General features: G+C 47.0%; 1 protein-coding gene across 5 annotated transcripts in view; it reads right to left on the reverse strand.

Moving 5' to 3' along the window:
- Positions 1 to 2275: 2275 nt before the first annotated feature.
- Positions 2276 to 16945, reverse strand: part of UBE2H (ubiquitin conjugating enzyme E2 H) — a 54119-nt gene continuing 39449 nt past the window's right edge. For all 5 annotated transcript variants that reach the window (XM_075141770.1, XM_075141762.1, XM_075141787.1 and 2 more), the window contains 4 exons: positions 16532 to 16571; positions 15785 to 15837; positions 10679 to 10807; positions 2276 to 4538 (listed from right to left, as the gene is read on the reverse strand). In XM_075141770.1, coding sequence (XP_074997871.1) covers positions 4414 to 4538; positions 10679 to 10807; positions 15785 to 15837; positions 16532 to 16571 — 347 coding nt within the window. In that variant the 3' untranslated portion in view covers positions 2276 to 4413. The remainder of the gene's footprint in view (positions 4539 to 10678; positions 10808 to 15784; positions 15838 to 16531; positions 16572 to 16945) is intronic.

Genomic DNA, 16945 nt, shown 5'->3' on the forward strand with positions numbered 1-16945 from the left:
GACACATGCCAGGCTGTTGTCCCTTCCCTGGCCCACCCACAGCCCTGAAATGCCAACTCGGGGGTCCTTGAACTGCTCCCACTCCCGCTCACATCCCCTGTATACGTTATCCCAATCCCCACATAACATCAAGCCAAAATTATGCGTGATTATACAGAAAACAGCCACCTCTGCCATAATTACCAGCCCAGGACTCCAAACACGGCTCCCACGACGGCTGCGGCATCTCAGGCAGCGTTACCTGTGATGACTTGTCCTGCTGCAAGAAGAGACCTCGAAAGAAATCCACCCCACGAGGCTGCGCAAGTGGAAGGACGGGGGGGGACGGATGCCCCGTGGCTGCACTGATCCCTCATTCCCAGCCCAAGACCCTAAAAATCAGCTTCGGGGCCGAAGCTGTGGTCACCGGGCATGGAAAGACATCACCCAACTGCTTGGAAATAGCTGGAGAAGGAGCCGGCTACCCCAAGCACTACCATCAGCACGTTGGGTGCGTGCAACAACCTCTGCTTCCACCTCCAGCAGATCATCTCCAGGCAGAAGATGCCCCGGGACGGCTTTCATCTGGCATAGATGGGCCATGGATGAAGTCCTGGTGGGATGCAGAGTCAACGCCGCAAGGTCCCAGGGTCTTTCCTGCAAGACCAAGCTCACAGCGATCAAGCACCAGCCAAGCTTCAAGGTATATACATATTTTATTTTAAAAAAAGTTTACAGTTCTTTAATTATACACAACTATTGGAGAGGTTATACTCTTAGAGAAGAGGCATTTTGTCAGGGTGGCAGATGTGCCCACTACATCAACAACGCAAGAAAAAGAAGAGAAAAAAGGAAAAAAAAAAAAAAAAATAAAGAGCCGACTCAAACAAAGGGCAAAACACCCCTGATCTCTTCAAGTATCACACGATAGGTACCAAACACAGGCAGTAAAATCATGGCCATTTCTCATGCCGCAAACACCCCTGCTAAAGTGCCAGCAGAACTTGGACGAGCAAAAAAGAAGCAAAAAAATAAAAGAGAAAATCGTCAAACACCTCCCAGCCTTCCCGATGGTCTGCGAGGAGGGTCCCTGCTGATGGACACCACCCGCCAGGCGGGGATGGGAAGGGGAGCCCCATCTCTCCGGCACGTGTGAAGGGATGGGCGGACACGTAAAGAAGAGAGAGATGGGTTGGGGTTCAACCATGGGCATGGTGGAGGGAGGAGGACAAGCCCGTGCCCTCCCAGGCTGACGGCAAAGCTCTGCTCCAGCCTGTCCCCGCACCAGCATCCTTCTGCGTCCGCCAAACCGACCCGTGGGTGAGGAAAAATTCGGCACGGAGGGTCACTGACCGGCCCCGAGGCACCAGGTGCCACCGTCCAGGGACACGGCCACTCAGCTTTTCACGTCACGCAAAAACCTCGACGGCAAAAGGAGAGATTACAGGAATAGAAGCCAAAGGTTGTTTCCAAAACAGCGCCAAAGGGCTGTGGCAAGTTTTGGTAACGGGGAATTCAACCCGGGCTGGCTGAGAAATTCCCGTCACCCATCAGAGCACAAGGTGACAACAACGCTGTTTTCTGAAGAAGGAGGAAAAAAAAAAAGCCTCAAGATGACGAAAAAAAGAGCTATTTTGCTTCAATATGGCTCCACCTTTTCTTCCAGACTACGTAGGTGTAGTTTTATTTACAAACTGTTTGGGGGAGAGGTTTCTTTTGGGAGAAAGAGGGCGGTTTGGGAAAAAAACAGAGGTGAAAAGTGATGGAGGGGAAGCAGCAGAGGGGTGCCAGGCAGCCAGGAGCAGGCGTTCCTGACCCGCAGAGCGGACCCCAGTCCACCTCATCCCCTAGAAGCATCTCACATCCAGGACAGAGTTGTTTGGTTTTTTTTTTTTGGCAGCCAGGTTTTCCTCCACCGCCAGCAACCCTCTGTGCCGGGGCGGTGAGTTTTGCCACAGCTCGGGAATGCCGGGGACACGCGTTTTCATGGTCCTAGACCCGCTGAGCCACCAGCCTGCACAGCCCGGGCAAGCTCCAGGAGCCTCGCTGCGTCCTCGCGCCCGGGTCAGGAGCTGGCCCTGGCAAACTGCGGCTTTACCGGTATTTTTTTGGGGAATCCCAGTTTAGCAGAATACACGTTTCACAAAAGGAGGGGGGAACGTGCGAGCGGTTTGATGCACTAAATCCAAGTTAGGGGATGGAGTGACGGGGAAGAAAAACCTGCAAAGGAAGGGGGATGAGGTAATTAGAACACTATTTTTATACAATATTGAAAAAATACAAATTTTTATTGTGATTTTTTTTTTTTTTTTTTTTTTTTTTAATCTTTTAAGCTGATATCACCACCCAGCACTTACTCTACTCCTAAGTAGCACCTACAGTAAAGGTTATAGCACAAGCAAACTGCTAGGTCAGCAGGTAAGCAAGTTAAACAGTGCCAGCAAAACGTGGCCCCTCCCTCCCCAAAGTAATGAGAAAAACAGCGTGCTAGATAAGAGTTAAGTACACCATTACATGTTAAATAGTTAATATTACCCTTCCGACAAGCCACAAATGCTAGATAGAGAACTTCAGCACAGTCACTAGCCACAGCCCTAACATTACTGCTTTAAAATAAAAAAAGGGAAAAAGGAGAGGAAAAACCTTTGCTTCATGCCCGTAATTAACATAAAGGAAATTCTTTGTATATTTTTATTAAGGAAAATCATGCTAAAGCAAAGTGGTACTTTAAGAGGTTTTTTTTTTTCCCCCAAAAAGAAAAAAATAAATTGATTGTGCTTTATGAATTAGAAATAGGATTGTAACCTTCCAACCCCAATGACTCAAAACTTGGTGGCATTTCTAAAGAAAAAAAAGCAATTCTGGGAAAATGACATATGTACCAGTCTGACATTCAAAACTCTGCTCGAGAGTTGCTCAGGGTGGGTTGATTTTTTCCATGCACTGTCCTGTAGGTTGCACCACAAATTAAAACATCTTGTCCAAACCCCTCCAAAAGAATACAGCAGGTAACATTCAGCTTTAAAAATCCATCTTAGTTTGAATCTCCAATGCACAATTATCCAAATTCAAGTATACCGGCATCCCAGGTAGACATTTACTATATTAGATTTCATAGTGTTAAAACAAACAAACAAACAAAAATCTCAGCTTGCTGAAAGACACCAGGAGAAATCAAACATTTCAATTCAGAGGCATCCTGGAAAAAAAAAAAACAAAACAACACAAAACAGAGCAGATTCACTTGCTTCCTCAATTGGTGCTTTTAGGCTTTTTTTATTCATCTCAAATTTTTCTAGATCATATTCTTTGTTAACTTTTAAGAAATTTTAATCCTGTTGTACACACACAAGCAGATGGCTAACCAAGCTGGTGCAGAAGCCGGGGGGGGGAAGGAAAATAAAATCAGTGCCGGTGGATTCGTGGACTACAGCCAATGGGCCAATCTTCGTGGATCTGAAGCTCTCAGCAAGGCTAATCCATCTGGTCAGAGGACCCTCTTAGGAGATGGAGAGTGTTTGCGAGGTGTTTAACCATACTTCAAGCAAGAGGAAAAAAGCAAACTTGAAGCCATTAAAGGGCAGCAGTTTCAAAACTATGACAAAGTAAGAGTTTGACTTCACATGTGCTCCAGCTAAATCAAAGCACTGTTCAGAGAGCATCGTTTGTGGTTTTTTTTTTTTTTCCTCCCAAAAAGGGAACAGCTCGTAATCCAGACCAAGAAAGTGAATAACATCCAGATGAAGGCTTTCAAAAGTCCCAAAAGCAAATAGACCAGTGGTTGTCAGTCCCTACAGTTCAGAAGGGCAGGCAGGAGTCCATATATAAAAACGGACTTAAAATCCAAGTCAAAATTTTTAAGCTTCAATGCTCTGAATAGCTCCATGCATTTGAATCGTTTGTTTTTATTTTATTTATTTTTTTTTCTAATGTGACTCCACGTAAAATACGATCAGCAAGGTTGACCTGAAGGAGCACCTTTTATTCCACTGTCTGATCTACACGGTTAGTATATCATCCCCCAGATATTATACTTTGAGAAAACGCTGTTCCACGTTAGCATCCAAGGTGGTGTCTTTGGAAACATCGATAAGAAAGCAAACATCTTTTTGCTAACTCCCTACCTACCAGGGCAGCTGTTTTAGCTGACAGTTCAGTAGCACACAAGTTGACTTGGCCAAATGGAATCTGAATGCATGCATTCGGGCTGCATATTGCTACCAAAATGGAATGTGGGAATATGCTATGCACCTCGGGTTCGAGAAATGACCAAGAAAATCAAGATCTAAAGGGTGATATATATATATCAATGCTATTATTCATAAAAACCTGTTTAGTAATAAAAAAAATTGCTTTGTTTAAATATGAATATTATAGTCTGCTTCTCATGGTTAGGAAATTAGAGTCTCTCTGAAAAGCAGGTTGCCTCTTCTACTACAACTCCATATCCTGAGCCTCATCTTCCGAGAAGTCGGACATGGAGCTCTCAGATGAGCTGTCCCCGGTGCCTTCTTCCTGTTCTTTTAGTGCTTCTTCTGTTGCATATTTCTGAATGTATTCTGTATGTGACAGAAAAGAAAAGACATATAAGCAGCATATATTCAACAGTCAGAGGATGGGTGAACTACGACTAACGGCTGGTTGGGTCACATCATGTTTGATAAGTCATACAGGTTACCATATTTCTCAGACCAAAGGCAGCATTGTCTGACAACGTGTGAAAACAGCTGATGGAGACCTTAGAGACGTGCAAGACCCTTGAAAACAAGTATGATCCCAAGGCTCCTACGTCAGCATCACGCACACTCGTAGCTGGAAACAACCTAAGTCTTCCCCGGTATGGCGTATCTCACTTCACAGGACAGGAGTCGGTTTACTGCCAAAATAGGAGCTACCGTGGTGACCTAGAGAACAAGCCTAAAAAGCCATCGAGATGTCACCATATAGCCTGAGTAAGAAATGAAGATCTGAGAGTTTAAACCGATAGCGCAGGACAAAGATCACCGAAGCCAAGCTGAGAGCCAGACTAAACTTCCAGACTAAATTCAGCATAAGCAGAGTTTAAGGAAGGATGGGCAGAGAAAGCAGAACAGAAGACTACTGCAGGAATAGCTGCACTTTTTTTTTTAAAAAAAAAAATGAAAAGCAAAAGCTCCTTTCCCCAGCCTTGAAATAAACAGGCCCCAGGCTCTGTTTTCAAAGCACAACTCTTGCAACCTGCTTCACATCAGACAGCAGCCATAGGATTAGCTGAAAAGGACCCGCGGGGAGCCCTCTGCGGGGAGGAGGGCTACTGCAATGCAGGTCACCGACGGAAACCGTGTCTCGCAGCGGGGTCCAAGCCACACTGGCTCTAGGCACCCCGACCAACACCTTGAACTGCAGCCAGGAGCAAGCAGGAAGCTGTACGGCAAGCGGGAAAACTGGTTTACTGGGATTCCTGCACCCAGGTAAAGTAACCGCTGCCAACCGTGGCTTCCACCGTCCCCTCCCTGCAGAGGGACAGAGCAAAAAGGCAATGCGAAGTGGATCGGCTCAGTCAGACCGAGTCTGGCAATCCCTTTCCTCCCCTCGCGGCTGCAGGAGGCTCCCACAGAGATCGAGGAGGGGCTGGTGTCCCCAGCAGCCAGGCTACCTTGAGCTGAGAAAGCCTCATACACCTCACCGGCACGCAGGTGTGCAGAACGGAGCAGGGGTGAAAGCTTGGCACAAAACGGGGCTAAAGAAGGGGTGCTCAGCCTCAACTTCAAGTCTTCCTCTTACTGACCTCCTCTTTGCCACCTCACACTGAGAAAGCAGCTTCATGGTGTGAAGGAGCGATGTAACCTCAGTATCCTCCACACCGCAGGTCATGCACTTTGGGCTGGAGAGGGGTCTTGTGCTCACGTTGCCATTGGGGAATTACAGTCGAGAACTCATTATCTTTCCAGATACGAAGGTACTAAAATACGACAAAGCCTCCTCCAAACAGCAGTATCGAAAAAATGGAGAAAGAGGGAATACCACCACCCCTTTGCGCTCAAAGATGAGCCCCTGCGCGGAAACATGAATGTCACATCCCAGTCCCAGCCCAGCAGCCATCCCAACCGTATGTTCTTTAATTCCTCCTAGGGAACGAGGTCCACAGGGAGCACCTCTCCTCCTGCAGCACAGATCACTGCTTTTTATTCCATACCGTATCGTGATGGATGCACTGACAAAGCTGCGGGAGGATGCATCTAATGCCAGATAACCAAGTGCTATAAACAGGTTTTAAAGATTGCGCTTTGCGGAGCCTGGCTGTTCTTAAAGCTGTCCCTCTTTCCCTCTGCACCTCCATCCTTCAGCCTCGTGGAAGGGACAATGCTCCGCAAGAGATCTGCATCATCATCATGGTTTTTTCCACAGTTCTGGAGCTGACGTAGGGACACTGAGCCCAAGTATGTTACTCCGGGTTCAGGAGTACAGTAAGGACAGAGCAACCCGAAGCCAACACTTCATGGAGGAGTTCCCAGGATGGAGCAGCTGGTGTCCTTGGCAGACCTGTTCCACCCTGGAAAAGCTGTAAGAACTGGCTGGAAGGTGAGCCCAGTGAGCTTCAGCTTCTCCATCTAATGACGCACGCAGCTTCAGTCTGAGTGTTTAACGTACATTATTAACCTGCTCACTCGGACTACAGAAGCAGCTGTTCAAATCTGTTTTACAAGAACTTGTTAAGAACTGATAAAGTATTGAAGGCAGCTATGTAAACACCGGGAAGCACGGAGCGCTCAAGGTCTCGGATTGCCCTCAGGCTGGAGCCCACGTAGTATCAACAGAAAAGCACCTTTGTGCTCCATCCTCAGGTCCTGGCCACGGAGAAGCCCCTTCTTGGAAGGTGCTTGCCCGTGTCACCATGGAGCCTAGGCCCTGTCCGATCACATCTCCTGCCTGTCCCAGACAGGAGTTGTAGAGTCTGAGGCAGGGACCATCTGCCAAAAGAGATGGACACTGCAAAGTGAGAAGAATTGGTGTGACAGACCTAATGGCTTGAAGATGAGAGGGACTAACTGAAGGAGGGACCCAAAAAACCAGCCTGCCTTCAGAGAATTTACACAGGAAGGTGGGTTGGCAGTAGTCAGCAGAGCTAAGAAGATGGGATGCCAACATGACATATCCTTGTACCAGCTACTCCCTTCCCATAGCTTTCCAGGAATTAATCTCCCTCTGTAAAAGGGGCGTTTCCCCAGGTGAGTTGTTATTCCTTGCACAATCCAGCAAAACGAACCCAAATTCCTTCGCTGTAAGACTTTGGGTGTCCTTGGATGATAAATGCAACCTCTTATGGGGCACCTTAGAAATACATACCCTCTACGTTTACCCCAAACCCACCTAAACAAACGCTGTGGCTGCCTCAGGAGTCCCCAAACACAGTAGACACATGCCAGTGACCATGGCAGGACAGGAGGCCAGCAGTGCTTCTTCACTGACTACTTCAAGTGCTCTCTGGGCCACTGGAGATTCGGACATGGAAGCCACTGTTTCCTACTGTTGGAAAAGGCCTGCTTGAGCCCAAGTGAAAACACAGCTTGAAGCACTTCAAACTTAAAATGCCATCTTTTACCCAGGAAAGCTACCAAGCCCCTGGGCTGGGTTTTTCTGAAGGTTTAATCTGGGAAAGGTCAAACTTCGAGGGAGCTTCAGTCTATTAAGGGAAGAAAATGGCAACATCTAAATAATACTGACAAACTGTCTTCCACAGAAGCCTGTTCACATCGAGAAGGGAAACCTTTGATGCACCCATTCCTACCAGGGGAAACACAGCTTTGATTCAACTGTTTTGAAACCCTGGAGCAACAAGAACAAGCTGTGGTTGTGCCCCGTGGCTGGTACCTGCCCATGAGCCATACTGGTGTTTCAAAGGACTCTAATGGAACTTCAGAGCCGACACGTGGGATGGGAGAACTGCTCCCAGAGATGTCCTCTGCTCCCAGCAAACACTCAACCTGCCCCTCAGCACCCTTCAGCTGCTGTTACTCACCACCGCCACCCACCCAAAAGAAGTTTTCATATTAGATCTACCAAAGAGAAAGAAAAGGACACACAGGAGTTAAGCACCAATTCCCAACAGCTCAACACAAGCAAACGTTGAGCCATTTTTGCGTATCTGAAGCCCACCCTCTGGTGCTCTGCCGACGATCAGGCAAGCCATCTCACCAAGGGCTATCAGGGAGATCTTAAAGGAGCACTTGGCTCTGTGTCCATGAACTACTTCATCTACATGGAGGCTCTAACGCTAAGAACCGCAGTCTTCAGCTGCATATTGGTAATATTAACGGACATTTACAAGTTTCACGATAAATCCTTACTTGTTTGGGTCTCATACCAAGAATCACAGGAACTACAAATCCTGGGCCACATTTCTAAGCCTATGCCCATCTCTTCACTACATCTATGTCAAACAACAGTTCTATGCGCTCATAACTAAAAAATGAAGAAATGCAGCAATAAATTATGTATTTGCGCTACTGAGTTTCCCAGAGCAGAGAAGCTGCTACAATCCATTGCATCAATTTTAACATGTCCAAGGCTATTTTTAAAAACGCTACAATATGAGGAATGACAGTGTTTAGTTCTATCTTATACTTGTCACGCAAGCCTGGGAAGAGACAGCAGAAGCAGGACTCTCGGGTATATGGAACATGAGACATGTTGCAAGCACTTAAAACTCCTTCCAGATCATCTTCATGGCCTGTACCTGGCTGTCAGGATGGAAACGAGGGAGCAGACTATCCCATTTAGCTTCCCTGAGGGATGTCCTTGAAGCACCTGCTGTTGGCTAGCATCAGTTTGTTTGCTTTTTTCAAGGATGTCTCTCTTTTTATTCCTGTTTCATTAAAGCATAGAGGACACCCAAAGAGACCCTCGTGTTGGCCCCGGAGATTTTATCTGACAAACCATTTTGCCTGGAAGCTTTGCCATTTGAAAAAAAGGCAGTGGACTTCAGGATACTGAGCAGGCCAGATCTGCAGGGTAGTTCTTACCATCCTGTCATGCAGCTGTCAGAGGAGTCAAGCAAAGTGGGCTGAATAACTCAGTATTTAAATCATGGCTTTGCTTGGCCTCATTTGTAGCTCTGCCCTCAAACAAAAATCGCAGCTGATGAAGGGTCATTTCACATCAGAACCAAGTGACTCGAGGTTTAACCACTCTGGAGCGATGTGGTAGAGCTGATGGAAGGACTCCACCACCAAATCCCGTGTCTTTCTGGGATACCTGCACTTTCCAAACAAGAGCGAGCTTTCACAACGCTCCGTTAGGAAACCTGCTACACCACCTCACACCGGGAAGGCGATTAGATCGTACCGCTCATGGAGGCTCTCCTTGCTGAACAGGCCCTGCAAACCTTTCTGGCAGGGCTCCCATGGACAAACAAGTCTTATAGTTATTCAGTAACGAAAAAAGGAAGAAAAAAAAAATATCAGGCAGCCATGGTCTCTTAAAAAACTCCGTTGAAGACCAAATCTGGGCCAAAGGCTGTAAATATCCCACGGCTGGATTAAATGATGATTGTGTTCACTGGATCAAGGGAGAGGTAAAGTCCATGGCTTTGCCATAGGCTTGTCACATCAGGAAATGGTGCCCTGCTCCTGCCTGCATGCAGCTGATTTTAGGGAAGGCAGAGCACAAATTTAAAGCGCAATTCTTATTTTTTATCTTATTTCTTATGTTTGCAGAACTAATTCAATTTCTGTCTCACGTACTAGCTTGCTAGGACAGTCCTTCTAACACCAGTCTTATCCAAAGTATTTGAGTCTCTTCCCTGATCCCAAGGAGGTACCGACTCTATCCCTCAGCCTTGTCTAACACGTCCTTCCAACCTTTCCAAGAGCAGACGCACCAGCACCTCACCGGCTCTGCCAGCGCTCACCTACCCTCACCAGTCACTGTTAATGTTTAGCCTGGGCTCCCCCAGCCGAGTTACGCGCCTGTGACCACATCCTGCTCACGCTGATCACGGGGTAAATCATTCCCTTCCTCTTTGAAGGCACCTTTGAGACGAACCCTGTTCAGTCCTCTAGATTAAACTCCTCCAATTCTTTCCCTCTCTCCTCTTAAGACACATATTCAAGACCGTATGCCCTTGTTACACCCTGCCAGACTTTACTAATTGGTCTGCAGCTTTCTTAAATGTCAGTCCCTGAACCGGGCACAGCACTATTAAGCCTTGACTGAACTAGGAAGTAGCAAGGAAGGATTTACCGAAAAACCCTGCTCTGTCACAGAACGAAAGCGCTTTCTGCAACAGCATCACCAATTCCTTGATTGCTGCTCTCAGATCACTTTCCACAGAACTGCTAACAAGCCACTTTCTACCCAGTAAATGTGCAACTGGATGCTCCCGTTTCAGTTTAGCACTTTTCCTCATCCCTTCTTCGGTCGCACACCTTTTCTTGTGGATCGTTTCTCCGATCTCTCAAAATCATGTTGAATCCTAACCCAGTTTGCTCACAGCCTTCCCTGCTTAGGGTCTGCTAATTGATTTAAAAACCCTGCCCCACATTCTGCATACACCGCAGCAGCGGTTCATCCACTACCCCCATTTAAAATGGACGGGGACCCTGTAATGGGAAGGAATGGGGCACTGACACACAAACACGCAGCAAAGACAGTCCTCATCCCCCCAGGGTGGAATCACAGTAACGCCACTCGTTCCGCAATATGTTATTTACGCCCTTACCTTTAATTTTCTGTTTGTACTCTTCTGGTCGGTGGAGGTACATGGCTGCAGCGTCACCATTTAGAGGATCTATAGGGTTAGGATAAGCCAGCAGCTGGGGCAGGAACGATTCAAATATATTGGTGAGATCTGCAAGTGAAAGACACAGTTGTTCACCTCCACAGACCCACAGTCAGTCTGATTAATCACCCCGCAAGCACTGGCACTGGAACAGCAGCACAAAGCTTCAAATGCAAACGCACTGAAAATCTGGATGCAAGTTGAAATAAAGGAAATGGCATCGGGGGAAGCACACACAGGGCTGATAAGAGAGCTTCTGTTGCTGCTGGAGGTATGCTGCAGCTCCCCAGCTCACTGCACAAACTACTTGACATCCCAACAACGTAGATACAGGTATCTGTGGGGTAAGCAAAGTGGAAGGACACAATTGTCTTGTCTCCCATTGAGGCTCAGCCCTGGCTTAAAAAAAAAAAGGAAAAAAGAAAAACAAAGCACTGTGCTTCACCCCTCACTGAATTCTTCTCCTACTTCTGCCTCCTTCTATTACCATCTTTAAATGCCTTATGCTCCATGACTAAATTGACGTATCTCAAGCATAAAGCACCTTCCAAAGCGCTTTAGATGATCGCTTTAGATTGATTAGGCAATCCCAAGCACAAATACAGGCTGGGTGGAGAATGGACTGAGAGCAGCCCTGAGGAGAAGGACTTGGGGGTGTTGGTTGATGAGAAGCTCAATATGAGCTGGCAATGTGCGCTTGCAGCCCAGAAGGCCAACCGTATCCTGGGCTGCATCACAAGAAGCGTGGCCAGCAGGTCGAGGGAGGGGATTCTGCCCCTCTACTCCGCTCTGGTGAGACTTCACCCGCAGTACTGCGTCCAGCTCTGGGGTTCCCAACATAAGGAGGACATGGACCTGTCGGAGCAAGTCCAGAGGAAGGCCACGAAGATGGTCAGAGGGCTGGAGCACCTCTCCTATGAAGACAGGCTGAGAGAGTTGGGGTTGTTCAGCCTGGAGAAGAGAAGGCTATAAGGTAGCCTTCCAGTACCCTTGAAAGGGGCCTACAGGAAAGCTGGAGAGGGACTTTTTAGAAGGGCATGTAGTGATAGGACAAGGGGTAATGGCTTTAAACTGAAAGAGGGTAGATTTAGACTAGATATAAGGAAGAAATTCTTCACTATGAGGGTGGTGAGGCACGAACAGGTTGCCCAGAGAAGTTGTGGATGGCCCATCCCTGGAAGCATTCAAGGTCAGGTTGGATGGGGCTTTGAGCAACCTGGTCTGGTGGAAAGTGTCCCTGCCCATGGCAGGGGGGTTGGAACTAGACAATCTTTAAGGTCCCCTCAAACCCAAACCATTCTATGATTGTATGATTGTGTTAATAGAAAGAGCAATCAACAAGTCCCTCTTCCAATTCAAAACAATTCGCAGAATGTGAAGAGCTCACATTAACACCTTGGTGCTAGTTGGCATCTGTCACTAAATAATCCACAACAAGAAACATACTTCTGGTGCCGATGAGTAATTGTGGATACACGAAACCCTCTTCCCACATCCCTAAGATGACAAGTACCACACTTCAGTGGTGGAGGTGTTCAGAAACAAGCCCTATGTCATTATTTCTCCTTGAGGGCTTCAGAAGGACCACACGCACCCACACAGAGCAGAGATTAAACCCCCAGTCCAGGCTGTACGCCAGGTTTCGCTTTAGCCACTGGAGAGCCGCTGATACAGGCAGACCAGCATTCGTTATGTGGGGTTTTCTGTTGGGTTTTGTTCGGGAATATTCTACACATCTTTTATCAGGATCCCCCTTTCCTCCCTAATTAAAGGGAGCGTCTCCTTCCTGGTGGCAGAGGAATCCTGCCTGTGGATGAGCATCACCAGTCCCCTCTAGCATGGAGAAAGTGGAGCTGTCAGAAGGGAAGCCCAACGCTCCCTAGGATCCACCACGCGAGCAGTTAACCATCTCAGCCTGCCTCTTACAGGAACAAGGCTGTGTGACTATTCCTGAGCCCAGCCATCGCCGAGCCCCACGGAGCTGCTAAATTCAACCAGACCTGACGAAGGGCAGGGACCTCAGAGCCCTTAACTTTCTAAAAGATTCATCAAAATGGGTAGGGGGAGAGATCTCCAAGTGCTCTCCCTGTGCAAACAGTTACTCTGGCTCTGGGCTGTAGCCAGAAAACCGGGCTCTAACTCCATCGCCAGCGAAGATACAGCCCCAGAAGAGCTGCGCAGTAGGTCCAGGCAGATCATCGCCACTGCCCGACGTTACCACCTCTGCAAATCTACCAACGGGCATGCTTTCAGAACGTGCTTTCAGATCTCGCTCAAGAGAATTTAAGGAGACTCGAAGTTTTGTCAGTTCTTCCCTCCTGCATCAACGTGTCCGGGACGTACAGACACTATGCTATGACTACCCCGGTCGCCCATTCAGCATAAACCCTGCCGAGCAGGAGGAAAGGCCTAAGAAATTAGGTGCTTTTACCCTGAAACCTCCTTCTGCTATATTGAACCTGTTGCCCCTTCCAATATTGCTGAGGACAGTGATGAAGCACTTTAAGGCGCGCATGGTACCTTGACCAAGTTTGCCATGGCTGGCACACTGAGCCAGGTGCCACCAGCTGCTTCTAGGATGAAGCACAACAGCAACTGGAAGAAGGATCCTACTCCAAACCAGGACCACAAAAAACAGTGAGAATGCTCTATATTTTCTGCCATGTTAGTGGCTTGCCCAGTTAAATCTCCTAGGGACTGGGTTCAGACACCGTCAGCAAGAAGTTGACTTCAGTTTGTGAAACCACCTGCTCTTGGGACAAGTCTCTCCACAGAGCAGGCTTAGATCAAGTACCTCTTTGTGGCCATTAGACAACTAAAGTCTCATGTAGGCTGAGCAAGCAGAGCCCTGGAAGGCCACCATGGCTCACAGGACACACTGCAGGGATTTTTTTTTTTTTTCTTCTTTTCTTTAAGAGACCTCATTAATTTCCTCCTTCTTTCAAACCCCCAAAAGCAGCATTGGTTCAGCAGGAACTAGTTGAACATGTGCAGGAAGCCCAACCACAGCACTAAGGACTTGATACTTCATTAGGGAAGGAGAGGGAATTTAACCACGAGGTCTTCATGAATTTATTGGTAGCTATTCTGGGTCTCTTCCACTTTAGCTGCTCCTTGAATTATCTGACCCATTTCCTCTGGTTTAAAGGGGTGACACTCCAAACAACACAGCTGTGCTGAGAGGCACCGGGGAATACTATTTCATTTTCATTTCATGTTCAGAAACAGGCCATCTCCTGACTTCAGACAAGGAGGCAAAGCCCTGGAAGCGGAGGAGATGTAGGCACTCTAGTGTTGGTGACTTCTGAGGGAAGGGGCAGAGCGAATGCAGTCCCCCCAGGGTCCACCCTGCAGCTTCAAGGCAGCCTGCGGCAAGGCAAGGGAAGTCTGAAATAAGGTGACTGTCAAGCAATGCACTTTCTAAGGCCAGGTTTCACCAGTTACTGTGGAAGGTGCTCCGTACAGAATACACACCTGATACCTTCAAGTTACCTCACACCTATCACTGACATCACGAGGAAAAATGGAGAAGATTTTTGCAGGCTTGCTGATATTAATACATTGTAAACACAGCAAACACCAAAGTTGTTTTTTCTACATTTACGAGCAATAACAATGACAAAAATACAGCAGCACTCATTAGGAAACCTCTCCCAGAAAGCCCTCCTATGAAATTGTTTGGAAATAGTGCAGAAACCCCACCGTGACCGTCTGTGAGAGCATGCTGCAGAACAGGGAGCCTATCCATGCATGGCTTCCAAAGCAAAACCCAGACTGCCAGAGGACAAAAACCACAGTTACACTGGAGCGATTTTCTTTTGTCCGGCCATCCCCACGATCTGCAGGTGGCACTTAAGGGTTGGGACAGCAGCACACGCCGCACTGTGCTGGATTCTGCCGCCGGCTGAACCGTGCAAGTTCATCCCCAGCAGAGGGCTTGGTTTGCTAACACCGCTTTAATTCCTCCTCCTCGCATCAGATCCTCCCAGGACACAAGAGCATCCTCTTCCTCCGTTAGCAACACCACCTGGGTCGCGGCTAAGCTGATCTCTCACAACAAAACCATGTGAAGCGTATGCCATGCACCTACGACATGAGGACTTTAGGCATTCTGATGAGCAGTCAAGTTCAACAAGTTGCTATAGCAATTTCCCACCCAGGATTCACCAAGTCTGGTATTTCCTTACAAATTGTGCTTGCGAGGAAGGTGAAGTAGCTTGTCTCTCTAGCAACTGCTTCAAAGCTTCAACTTACATAGGTAAAATCAGTTTTTCATGGAAGAACACAACGATTTGATGTGCATATTCCCCTGAATACTCTTCCACAAAGCATAATTGGAGCATCGGAAGAATGTCCATTTTTAAAATGCAGCCAACCTAGACTAGATACTCAACTGTATTCCTTTTAACAATTTCAGCCTTCTCTAAATGCTATTTTAATGGGTCTTCAGCTACTGGCTGATCTTTTAATATCTCTAAAAAGGAGAGTTATAGCCAGACAAGACCTAACGGGAAACCCAAAACGTTCTGCAGCAAGCAGTGCAGTCATTAGATGCACTACCACCTCCTGGCCTGCAACGAAATGATGCTGCCATGACAAACAGGAATGGTTTCTGGTGCCATCTTCCGTAGAAGTGGGATCATAGCCTTGTGCACAAAGAATACCAGCTCAAATGCACGTATAAAACATGGATGGGGTAGCTGAAACTAGGTTTCACTTTAGATACAGTCAATCCTCTCTTTCAATGCTGAATCGTGGCTGGGTGCTGTTGTGCCGTTGCCAGACACTGCCAAGCAATGGATTGAGCGATCCTTTGTGAGGTTTATAGAATATTTTCACCTCTCTGGCATAAAAACAGGTTATGAAAGTATTTTCACATGAAAATCTTATTTTTCACGTGATCTTGGCTCAGTGAGGAGTCCGAAACTTCAGTAAAAAAAAAAAAAAGAGTTGGCTTAGATCATCTGTACCCAGCAAGCTGTGTTGTGTTAACACACCAAGGGAGGATGCTCACGTGATCAGCTTTCGGGGAAATGCCGAACTCACCGTAGAGAGCTGTCCAAGTTTGATTGATTACATCTAGACATACAGTTCCTGACCTGAAACATATGGAAAGGATGGAATTAAACACAGTCACACTCAAAAATACTCTGGGGATTTAGTATAATCTACCCCCTCCCTTCCCCTGCCCCTCCCCTGCCCCAAGGTTTCAGATAAGCTATGATTTACTCCTGTCTTGTGGTTAATAGAGGGGCAGCCTTTAACGACATGAATCTTCATACTCTGCACAAAAGAAAGTAAGTTGGAGCCATTACTGAATTAGTTGGTCCGTGTGGGGCTCTGCTGGACAGACTGAAGCATAGGTGGCTCCCCTTAACAAACCTTAACCGAAAAAAATGTGGCAAAACATCTATGTTTTGAAGAATTTTAGTATAGATGTGAACTTCAGCTAAAGAGGGGGCTATGGCTTAGCCGACGCTGTTCCTTGTTTCTAGAAATGATGCCAATGAGGAGGGGGACTGGCAACCTTGAATTTTCTGTAAATGAAGCATGTTACAATACAAAGACCACATCCGCAAGAGTCTGCGGCATGCAGCTCTCTAGTCTTGCCCACAGCCTGACCCACTCCTGAAAGTTAACTTGCAACAACAGCTACTTCTATCAAATTCCCCACTCCGGACTCTTAGATTGATGATAGCATTATTCAACTCATCAGCGTACTATTGTGAAGGCAAAATACAGTTACAATTAGACAAACTCCTCAGAAAAACCACACACCAGGGATTTACTTACGCTTCGTCAATGTTGGGATGGAAAATTTTATTCATGAATCCTGCAAAGAGACACACTGGTAAATAGCAGAAAACAGCCAAAGATTTTTTTTTTTTTTTTTTAATAAGAGAAGTCTGGAATTTACTGAATAAGGACTCATCTGACTACTTTCAAAGAAAACCCAGCCTTAGCTATATATAGCTATGTAACCTTTAAAATACACAGGCAACACTCTGCCCCTAGGGTCCTTGTCCATTCCCTCGAAATTCAGCAAAACCCTCTGTTTACAGTGCAACCGTACCGCAAAGGTTTTGTGGTTCAGTATTATCTTGAAAGGAACTGCCCATCAGCACAATCGAGCACCCACATCTGATAAAGTGTTTTTAAAAGCTGCAAGGATCTTTTGAATAAACACTAAACACAAAATTTAAGCTC

This window comes from Calonectris borealis, chromosome 1 (genome assembly GCF_964195595.1).
Source record: "Calonectris borealis chromosome 1, bCalBor7.hap1.2, whole genome shotgun sequence".
NCBI lineage: Eukaryota > Metazoa > Chordata > Aves > Procellariiformes > Procellariidae > Calonectris > Calonectris borealis.